At 44.4% G+C, this 11,807-nt stretch overlaps 1 protein-coding gene across 2 annotated transcripts in view; it reads right to left on the reverse strand.

The window, feature by feature from the left end:
* Positions 1-3,070: 3,070 nt before the first annotated feature.
* zc3h3 (zinc finger CCCH-type containing 3) overlaps positions 3,071-11,807 on the reverse strand; it is a 60,620-nt gene continuing 51,883 nt past the window's right edge. For both annotated transcript variants that reach the window (XM_035524475.1, XM_035524474.1), the window contains exons 9-12: positions 9,890-10,021; positions 6,396-6,559; positions 6,044-6,204; positions 3,071-3,552 (exon numbers count right to left, since the gene is read on the reverse strand). In XM_035524475.1, coding sequence (XP_035380368.1) covers positions 3,509-3,552; positions 6,044-6,204; positions 6,396-6,559; positions 9,890-10,021 — 501 coding nt within the window. In that variant the 3' untranslated portion in view covers positions 3,071-3,508. The remainder of the gene's footprint in view (positions 3,553-6,043; positions 6,205-6,395; positions 6,560-9,889; positions 10,022-11,807) is intronic.

The raw sequence follows: 11,807 nt of genomic DNA on the forward strand, positions 1-11,807 counted from the left end.
TAATATTTCATACGGCATATTAAAATGCTTGCTAAAATAAGACAGAACTGATTTTTCTTACTGCTACGAGATGCTTTCTTTCAGAAAGACATTACAATGCATTGCCATGGTTTAAATGCTAGCTGAATGATGAATTGCTGCATAATGTATGCAAGACACAAGTAAACTAGTGTCTCTGTTGGGTCTGTATCTGGGAAGCGGGATCTTAAGGCCTCCTCCAGCTTGATACTGCACAGTACGATATTCCACCTAAGCTGAGTGAAATACGGGTACTCTCCAGACTCAAATCTGCCTACAGAGGAAAAATGAGGGAAAAAAAAAACTGATATGAAGGGACAAATCATATCTGGCTGTGTAAGGTGTGCTAAGTCATTATGAGGTGTTTTATCAAACAAGCACAAGTGGACCACAAAGTCCAAGCTAAGCAGTCCACTTTAAAAATTAAACATTTAAGAAGCCTAGCCACCGTCCATTGAGCGAGCAGAGGCCAGGTGAGTGTAGAAGTAGCCCGAGGGCTTGAGCCGTAAATTTTGAAGTCCAGGGCTTTCATTGTGCCTTTACGCACGGGGAGATAGCTGCTGGTGCCGCTCTACCGACGTAAGCGGAATGGACACCAGTACGTCCAAGGTGAAGAATAGGAGAGCAAGAAACTGAAAAAGGGCAGGGTACCAGGCCCTGGGCCTGCCATTGGGGGAATTTACTGAGATGGATTTAGTCCCGTTAACTTCCCGTGAACCAAAGGGAGAGCTGTGCAGTGAGGTGTTGGGGTTATCAAAGGCAGACTTTGGAAGGAAGCATTCTTAAAAGCCTGCTCAGGGATTTAGCTGTAATTGCGCATGTATACTTGCACGTTAATTGATTTGAATTTCACAGTGAAGACGTGCCAAGCAGGAATCAAATGTTTGCAATTGCATGGACATGAGAGAGAGAGAGAGAGAGAGAGAGAGAGAGAGAGAGAGAGAGAGAGAGAGAGAGAGAGAGAGAGAGAGAGAGAGAGAGAGAGAGAGAGAGAGAGAGAGAGAGAGAGAGAGCGCTAAGGAGATGTGCAGCAGTTTGACAGTTTTTAGGTATAATGGAATACTGGTCAAAAAAGTGAGTGAAGCAATGGAGACCTGTGACACTGGAGAGCAGAATACAAATGGACCAGGAGACACAGAGGTACACAGAGAAACAGAAGAAATGGAAAAGTTTACCATCACAGAAGCAAAACTAAAACAAATGACTGAAGAAAGAAATGGATGGAGGAAGAGAAGGCAGGGGGAGGGAGGAGTGTGAGACTAATGAATAACTACTTGCAGAGAAAGTGCGATCTTTATTGATGGGGCAGACTCTCTGCTGAGTTGTAATAAGTTTGTCTTTTTTATGTTTCTGCAATCTATCGAGGTAGAGAAAAATTATATTTGACCTTTCATTCGTTCCCTTTTCCCCCATTCAAGTCAGAATGTTCAAAGAAGAAAAGAGAAATAGATATTTTTCTCTCCCCGCTACTTGGCTCTCCCTCTCTTTCACATGCGCTTTTACTAAAAATTGAAATATTGATCTTAATTAGAGTTTGCCGAGCTCAGCAGGTTGCGCTGAGCTCTGAGAGGATCCGCGGCAGGCATCTGTCTCAGGCACTTACATCCTCACCGTCAAGAGGAAAGAAGGAATGACGTCTCCGTACCTCCGTCCTGGTCGGAGAATGCGCTTTTCTTGGTTGATAACAGAGCGGGGACTGCTCACTGCTTACACTTCCCCTAAACTCTTTGTTCCAATTAACCTGTTTATTATTTCACAAAGGAAGGTCATATACATGTGGTGTGGCTTGGTATTTCCACTTGCTGTTAGACTTCTTGGTGAAGATGATATGCATATGCCCATTATTTCATTATTATTATTATTTTTTAACCCAGTCTTGCACTTTCCTGTACCAGGTATTCCTTCACCCCACAACCATGTGTAATCGTCCTTAAAAGGAGTCTGCGGTCCATTTTAAAACACAAATTTTAAAAAATGTGGATATTGCTACAGTATGAATCTAAAACTTATAATGGGAAAAAAACAAGGCAAAAACCCCTAAACAAACCAACAAAACCCCACAACCACTCTGTTCTGAACCTACCCTCACCATGCATATAATGCATTTCCAGTCTAGGAGACACAGCTGAAGAAGGCAAACAGAGAAAAGAGGAATTGTGAGGGGTACAGAACGCTCTTCAGTTTCCTCCCTGTGTGGTAGCCTACGTGCAGGTGTACAGTACATCAGGCAGACAGCCTTTATCTCGTTGGCACGGCAGCAAGCCTGTGAGGGCACGTGGCTGTGTCGCGCTCCGAGGCGAAGCCCTTACACTGGTGTATTAATGCCCCCTGTCGCTGCTGGCAGCAATGGTTAACCAGGTTTCCCGTAGCGACCAGTGGTCGTTTGTCATCAAGCGCAAGTCCTTGGTTAAACAGAGTATTAATAGTCGAAATATCAGGGGCCTCCGCAGAGTGAGGAGGCGGCGAGGGATTACGCCAGACATCATCCAGTGTCTGCCTCTCTATCACTCAACACTCTAATTACATTACGAGGGGGGGGGGGGGGAGAAAGCGAGTGAGCAAGTGAACGAGACAGAGAGAGGGAGAGAAATAGAAAAAAGAATCAGTATGTGCAGCTGCATTCTCTCTCATGTAAACTTCAGTGTGGGCAACGGAAGAAAACTGGCAATAACAGGAACGTGAAGTGATGGATTTGGCCACAGTAGAGCAGCAGCACAACGCAGTAGGGAGAGATGCATTACACTCACTCCTTCTCGTTTGTAAGACATAAATAAAGTGGTGCTTTACTTGTAGCTTATAGAATATCAGCGTGGACTGACTATTCGTATCACACTGATACCGTTATTCACACAATGGTAAGTCTTATTATTTAAAACACATTTTTCTGTATGTGTGTATAGCCAATGCGTTATAGGAATTTAAAAAGCAGAGCACAGTTGACAATCTATAAGGACCATTTTCTCATATTGAGTCTCACCTATTTCACACAAGCATAGCACAGCTTTAACTGATCTGGGCACCTTACACACAGACACACACAAACACTAAGCCACAAAATCTCCAAACAAATTTAATCGGACCTTTAAAGTAAAAACATATCAAACTTAAATATTACACAATAAAATGATTCTTTTATAATACAAAACTACTGAAATTACATTGCTTTAAAAAGTGACACATGCAGAGTCCCTGAGATAAACAAGCTAGGAGCACCTGCACTGTATTATTAAACAATCGGATAACTATATGACCAAATACAGATAAAACAGGTGAGACATGGTATGGTAGAAGCTCTGGAAGCAAACAAATGACTGCTGGGACTCAATGGCCTGGGCACGGTGACATCCATTAATGGGCGGCGTGGGGGGAATTTTCTGATACATGTAACCAGCACGGGGACATGTGGCAATCCTAAATAAGATGCATGCGCAGCAGGGTATTCCTGCTCCACGATTCTCGAAGAGGCTTTAGATGCCCTGAACCTCCAGCCTTAGTTTAGGCTTGAGAAGCGAGGCTTGATGTGCAGTTTCTTCCCTACAACACAAAGTTGGGAGAGAGAAAAAATGAGACACAGAGAGAGAGAGTTGTGGAGAAAAACATGACTTTATAAATCTCTACCCTCCCAAGTCTGATTAAAGCTATTCGTTTGTTCAAGATTTTTAATTTTCTGCATTTGTAAAATCAGACAGACATAAATATTCAACCTGTAACGTTTTTGCATAAATACAGCACATACTGTAGTAATACCATCTTCAGACAGGAACTTTTTTCATATGAGAGAGAGTCTGAGCTAATCTATTCAAAGTGAAGGGAGATTCTCTTGGCTCCTCATCATGAAACATGTGGTGGGATGGGTACTCATTAATAACAATTAACTGTTCTTTCACTAGTATTTGTGTGTACCAACAGTTGTGTTACTGATAAGAATGCCCTGCTACTTGTTCAGAGTCACAGATTTTGAAAATGAACTAGCTAGGTACCACATAAGGACGGCCTAACGTTAAAGTGAGCAACTGATTGTAAGGACATCTGTAAGGCATCTCTAAGGACTTTGTAAGGACACAGAAAGCCCGGAAATTTTTCCTCAGAGACCTCGTGGCCGAGCATTATTTATCAACATGTCTCTCTTCTACGGTTCACAATGAACACACAAATCAAGGTGTCGGCACTTTAACATTATTTTCCCAAGAACATCTAGTTTTTGAAATTCATAGCAATATCTGGTTAGCTGCTATACTGTCACTGCTTGATGTAAGTACAAAGCCGTATCTAACATTTCTGACCGCCTGGATGGACCGTCATTCAGACAGCTAAGAAAGAGAACAAGCGATAGTAGACACAGAAGGATTTAGGCGTTATAATGAAGCATCAGCATCTACAATAGCTACCTTTCTTAACAGTGATGAATATTACAAGAATATTACAACAGGGGATTCATGTTATCAACTTAGTAGAGGAGAGTCGGCAGCTTTGTTTAAATTTGCTGATTTCCAAATTAGGCATACTTGACGTGTTTACCGACGGATTATGGTAGAGGATTGATCCATCAGGCATAGCTCGCGCACCCGATGGGACATGACTAGCTGTCCACCGGGGAGCCGTTTACCAAACGCACGTTAATCATGCGCTGTGACTCACTAGAAGGGGGGGGGGGGGGACCGCATCCAGTGGATACAGAATTACCTGGAATTCGAGAATACACATCATTACAACTCGGCATCGGAAAATGGCAGGAGTAATGAAGTGTTGGGTGAAGTGAATGCTTGTATGAGCCACAGGGAAAAGCACTATATACACAGACAAATCTGAGAACCCCATGTCTATTATCAGATAAGGCTATAAGTGAAAGGGAGGGAGTTTTCAACAAACACATGGATATGTTTACCTTAAATTAGAAAACTGGGCAGAGGTTAATGAATAGTAGTTATTGTGTGTGTGTGTGTGTGTGTGTGTGAGAGAGAGTGAGAGTGTGTGTGAGAGACAGAGAGAGACCCAGACTGCCCCAATGACAGGGGACTGCGAGTGACAGCCAAGAGTGTGGGGTCAGAGGTTAATGAGAACAGATTTAGAGCTAAAAGAGGAAAGTGTGAAAGAGAAAGATCAGGGAGGGAGTAAAAGTGGCAAAAAAAACCGACAGCTGAGTTACAGGCAGGGACATTCAAAGTAAACCAAGCCAAAAATATAAGGACAAGATCTCCCACCCACCCACCCCAGCCCTGCAGGGAAAAAAGCCTTGATCTGTGGAACAGTGTAAGGCGTGTGAAAGTGGACCACGGACAACACTCAAGACACCATGGTATGGAGGTAGGCGCTACACCATAGGCTGTTTTGGTGCATGTGCGTGTGCGTGTGCGTGTGTGTGTGTGTGTGTGTGTGTGTGAGAGACTAACTCATGGGGCCCCACTGCTCTAATCCTCTATCAGTCAGACTGTCAGCACCACGTTCAGCTGTGCTGAAGCTCCACAACAAAACTAAATATTATTACCCAGTTCACTAAGCATTCTACCACCTCTCCACCCTAACCTTAAATATCATCACCCCTTACCTAAGGTTTATATGCCCTCTCCAACCCTTTCTTAAATATTACCCCTTCCATAAACCTATAAGCATTATACTCCTCTACTCCATATCCTTAAATGATTAAAATGTAAATATAATAAAAATATTCCTAAAAAGGAATATTTTGTCTGTATCCAAATATAAATGTTTTTTTAAATTAATTTACCCTCCCTAAATATTTTAGTGCCTCTATTTATTTACTTAAAAATAAAACAAACTTTGTGTGTTACAAAGTAACACTCAAAACTCCCATTTTACATTCAAAGCTCCTTCTACAAACACTACATCACAACAGTATACTTCATGGGTAACTGTATATTGTGAAGAATTGTGCTGCAAGTACCATGTTTACCTGCATCACAAGCAAAATTCACACTTGTTTTCAAAGGCTGGGAAAAGAGCTGATAAAGCCTAAAAGCTACCAGGTGCATTTCTTGGGCTCGAGGGGTCATAGGCCAATGCTCACCTGTGGCCTCTTGTCCTGATATAGGGGGGCAGGTGGGGCGCTCTGAGCTCTCCGGGGGGTCCGGAGAACTGGACAGAGAGATGAAGGATGGCAGCTTTGCTGGACCTGAACACTCTGTGCCCTCCGTTGCCTGAGCAGCCTCCGCAGAGCCTGCTTCGGTCCTGAGCGGACAGAGACGATGGCGTTAGACCAAAACGGCATTGTCCCCGTGTCAGACACTGTACGTCAATTCTCATAGGCCAATGCGAATGGTTTCATCTTGTATTTCTTATGTGCGGAGGTTTCTTAACGACTGCAATAAAAGATCAGCCGCGGCGCTACGGGTGGCGGCGGGTTTCCGTTCTGGGCTAACCTCTTTGCCATGTCTCTTGTGCGGGCCCTCTTTGGCGGGCTTGCACTCAGGCTGGATCGAAGGCGCTTGTCTTTCTGCCGGTGCTGTAGTTTACACTGGGATCCACGGGGACACACACCAGTACTGGAGAACTCTGGACACACTAGTGTGTGTTTCTTCTTACACTGCAGAGGACGAGATCAAGTATGTTATCACCGGACTATCATCACGCTGGTAGGCAAGTGGGCAGATTTGTGTAGCGGGTGGCATGCATGTATACAGAAGTCAAAGCAAAAGGATGCGTGTATGTGCGTGAAGGGAAAAAAAGAGATTGTAACTTGGAGTAGGTGAGTTTGTGTGCGTGCGTGTGTGTGCGCGTGTGTGTGTGTGTGTGTGCGTGTGCGTGCGTGCGTGCGTAATAGGGGTGTAAATTGGTATCTTCATTCTTGAGGAGATCTAATCCCTTCCACCTGTCAGAAAAGCTAATTATACCCACTACGAGGTTAGGGGCACAAGCTGCGTGCGTTTGAGAAGCTAGAAAGTGTATGTGGCACAGGTTGCACTTGAAATAGAGCAAGTGTGTGTGTGTGGGGGGGGGGGGAGCGTGTGTGTGTGGGTGTGTGTTTGTGTGTGTGTGTGTGTGTGTGTGTGTGTGTGTGTCTGTCTGGAGGGGTGTGGGTGGCTGTAGCATCATGTTTCCGGGAACAGTGTGGACATTCTGTCAAACCAGCAAGGAGTATGACCGAGGGACAACAGTATGGTCCAGTTTCACCTGTACAATTTGACACTGTGGCAAAAAAAAAAAAAAAAAAGTTAACAGTGGGGCCCCAGCTCACTCTGTTTATATTTCAGGTAAAATAAAAAAAGCTGTAACTCCAGCTAAGATTAGAGACAGTACAGCAAATCCCTTTACTTCATGCCCTTACAATCCAGGGAAAGCGTGGCCGTAACTTAGGAGCGTTAGGAATTTGTATTATGAGACCAAAGCTATTGTTACGAGTTTCTAAACACAGATTGAAAACATCTGTATGAATAACCAAGCAAAAGACTTGTCAAGCATAATTACACCATAAACACATTACTTGTCTTAAAAAAAATGTTTGACAATGTCTGCCTAGGTACTGATGGTCTTGATTTTACTCCCTAGTTCACATTATCCCTCAAGAAATGAAACATTCAATGGGTCAGAAATCCATATGATCAATAAGAGCACATCAGGAAGATTCCATGCGTGCAATATAGACCACTTTACTCAAGCATGTACATGGGGCGCATGGATTACACTAAACCATCAAAGAGCACAAACTAAGAAAGTTGTTTCTTAATGAAAACATGCCCATACCTACATGCATGCAACCACACGAACTGTCTCATGGGAGGAGATTATCGCAGCCTGCAAGTCTTGCTCTCTAATATCCCCTACATCATCCTATAGACAACATCATCACTCACCACACTCGTGGCTAATTGCTCCAATTTGCTAAATTCCTTTTCACCCGAGCTCAGTCGATTCCAATTTCACCCCATCTCTAAGGAGCATGCTGGTCCTTTCTGTCTTTCTGAATGGCCATTTGTCTCTAGTTTGCCTGATCACGTTGACATGGAGTGCCCCTCTTCCACTCTGAAGTGGGTGGCGAGGGAAGTGTTCTTGCATTTAGCTTTTTACACACACACACACACACACACACACACACACACACACACACACACACACACACACACACACACACACACACACACCAAATAACCAAGTACCCCTGCAATGGTGTAAAGGTGGGGGTAATAAGAGCTTTACAGAACTTTACAGACTGTCTGCTTTAGGCTCAGAACATACAGTATAAGACGCGCATCAGGCAGGAGCTACACTTTGCTCTGTAGTTCACAGCTTCTACATATGATAACAGGCAGTCACATACACAGGAGCATCTTCTGTCTGCATAGCCAGGCTGAGATGTAATAGGAAAGAATAAGGTTGCTGTTATGTGGACACTAAGGGAAGGTTCATTAACTGTGATGTGAATAGCTGCCTCCTTCAGCAAAGAAAACACATGAAAGCCTGTGCTTGCACCAAGCCAGCTCTCCCATACATTTTCATTTACATAAAAGCAGTGAAAGAGAGACGCATGAAGGGGGGAAAAAAAAAAGAGAGCGAGAAGTGGATGGAACATCTTTATACCAGCACAAGTTAACAATTTTCCACTTGATTTAAGGTAGGCAGGAAAGTCTCTGGGGCCTATTAGAAGAGCTTTCTACTGGCCACGAAGCAGACCAAGTCAGCAGATTTTACAATTTTACATTACACAGAGAGAGAGAGAGAGACAGAGAGAGAGGGAGAGAGAGTGATAGACAAAGAGAATACAAGCTATGAAAGAGGCCTGGAAGGAAAGAATGGGCACACAGCGGGGAAGGGATACGATACATGGTAAGAGTGGGAAGAGGAAGCAGAGGAAGAGAACAGGGGAAGACGGATGAGGATGAAGTCCAAAAGGGGGAAGGCTAGCAGCAGAAAGGCAGCACAACAGGACGACAGCCAGTGCAAGTAGCAGACAGAGAGACAGATGGCGGAAACAAGGCAGGAGAAGAGAGATGGAGCGAAAAAACAAGCAGGAGAGAAATGGAGGGGATGAAAGTGTGCTTTAACCCCTGGTCGGCCAACAGATCCATCGCTGGCCTCTCGCCTGTACTGCCTTTATCAGCACTTTTTCACGTCCATAATTACGGCACGCTATCCATCATATCTGAGACAGTGCTTTTGGGACGGCACAAAATTACAGACCTAAGCACTTCGGCTAATAGAATAAATATTAATATCCCTCTCTTTATATATTCGCGTTCTCGCCCCAAATATTTAAATGAGCCCTGACAGCGAGAGAATGCATTTGTTACGATGGAGGAAAAGCAAAGATGAACAAATGAACAGAAAGGAACAAAGGGACAGAGATGAAGAGAGGTGATGATGGAAATAAAATGCGGTGAGAAGAGGAAAGCATCAGAAGAGAAAAATGCCTAGAACGGGCACTCCGCAGAACCTGAAGCAACACACCAAACAGAGCATTATGGGCTCTTTCATTTTACAAAGATGTAGAGGTAAAAACTGTGTTGATGTTGATTTGACCCAAAGCTCTAAGTTGTTTAGCTATATCTTAGATCACAAGTCACTGTACACAAAAAAGCTGCACTTCAAAACAATGTTTGAGAAATATAAATTGATCACACTGAGTCTTGTTTTGTGTGTTTATGAGTGGATTATTCTTTGTGATCTATCAATTATTCTGAAATGAGCATCTATATGTTTTTGCTTTGGCTGAAAAATCTAGCATTATTACCATTATTCTTAAATTACAAGTACACACATTAGATTTAACTACACACACTGATCACACTCCATTTGCATACAGCATACCACAGGATGGGGTCTCACGGGCACCATTTAAGTCAGTATCCAATAAAGGGTGTGGGAGTGTGTGTGTGCACGTGGGAGTTGGACAGAGAGCAGTACTGAGTGAGGGGGTTACCTTCTCTCCTTGAGGACAGTAGCCCCTGATGAAGTCCTGACACACCGCCGCCTTGTGAGAGACATAGACGTGACTATAGGGGCAGCTGCTGTTGCTGCAGATCCCCTTCAAGAAGTACGAACACACAGGCATCTGCAAGCACACACACACACACACACACACACACACACACACACACACACACACACACACACAGGTACTGAAACATTACTGTTGTGGCCCACACAGACTATGGAAAATAGACACATCATGGTTATTCAATATGGGTATATTTAATACTGCGAGTTACTGTCATGACAGTGTAGCAAGTTTGAAGCACACAATGCCAGTAAGAGGATGCAGAGATGATCAGATCATGAGCCAGTCAATAAACAAGCAGCCTATGGTACTCCCTCACTACAGCACCCGGGGGGGGGGGCTGTGTGTAGCAGGCCAACATCACAACTAAAGTGTTCACAAGTTCATCCAAAATACATGCTTGCTGTGGCGTGCATGCACGAAATGGTTGTCAAAATATGCATTATGGATTCATATTCACACTCTGTGCTTAATCAGTAACTATGTACATGTGTCAATGACACAGTTATGCATATATTTTGCAGAGACTGAGTTTGTGAATATTTTCTGCATGTATGAATAATCTAAGTGTGAATGCGTGTGTGATTGAATGTTCTGTAGTCTAGAAGTAGAACATGGGGGGGGGGGGGGGGTAACTAGACCATCCTTAAGTAGAATCTCATCTCAGTGAGGGTCATATCATTTCTGTCTAATTAACTGCTACAGAAATATTTACCCAAGCAGGGGCTTGTACCGCCTGCACGATGTGTTTATGTGGCGGGTGGTGTGCTCTGCAGGCTGGGCAGTGGGGCGTGGGGTGAGAGTTCTCAGTGGAGGAGGGGTCCTGTTTCGGAGATATTTGAGTGGGAATGTGGGGGCCGCTGGTGGGGGGTGAGAAATGTAGCAGATTGGTTTCAGTTTCAGGCGCAAACTCAAACCATGCTTCATGGTATATACACGTGAAATAAGGACCAGGGATAAATTCAGCTGGGGACCAAGAGGGAGGGGAGGGGAGGGGGGGGGTTACAACTGGCAGGTGGGGCCCGCAAAGAGGTGGCACTGCTTCTTTAAGCCAAATGGGCAGCTGGCTTCTCGGCGATTAGCAGCGGAGAGGATGACGACTGTCACAGGTGCAGCGAGTGTGAGAGCGAGTGTAAGCAAGGAGGGAGTGCATGAGTGGGCCACTGGATGCAACATGAGCAAATGTCTAAACAAGTGCGGGTGTGTGTGTGTGCGTGCGTGTGTGTGTGTGTGTGTGTGTGTGTGTGTGTGTGTGTGTGTGTGTGTGTGTGTAGATTCCTAAAGGAAAGTGAAGACTCTTAGGGGGCGGGGGATGGGGGGAGTTAGGAGGGCTATTTTCTGCCAGACAAACATCATGCAAGACAGGTGTCCATCCGTAAGCAGGTGACGGAAGTCTTTAGGGAAAGCTATCCATTGTACCACAGGCTGTAATGCAAACTTCCTCTGGTATTTTACATTTAGACATTATCCAACTCAGGCTCTAATCCTTCAAATAGAGGGGGAAAATAAAAGTTAAAAAAGACTGCGTGCCTCCCAATTCAACACTGAGCCCTAGTACACAAATCTAACAAAATCATGGCAAGCCAGAATTAAATTTTTATTAAATCACACATTACCCTCAGTGAACCCCCACAACCACACCCCCTCACCCCCACGTCTCCACGGCGAAGGTTGCCAAGCATGCGACATGGGAATCTGAGGGGCCATTCTTATAGATGGATCATAATACACCACCATAAGCTGAGATCAGAAGGTCATAATCTGCCAGAAGGTCTTAAATCATCCGTCGGCAGGCATGCATGTTCTGACCTTAACTTGACTCCAGCGCCACCAACCGCTC

This window comes from Electrophorus electricus, chromosome 3 (assembly GCF_013358815.1).
Source record: "Electrophorus electricus isolate fEleEle1 chromosome 3, fEleEle1.pri, whole genome shotgun sequence".
Classification (NCBI taxonomy): domain Eukaryota; kingdom Metazoa; phylum Chordata; class Actinopteri; order Gymnotiformes; family Gymnotidae; genus Electrophorus; species Electrophorus electricus.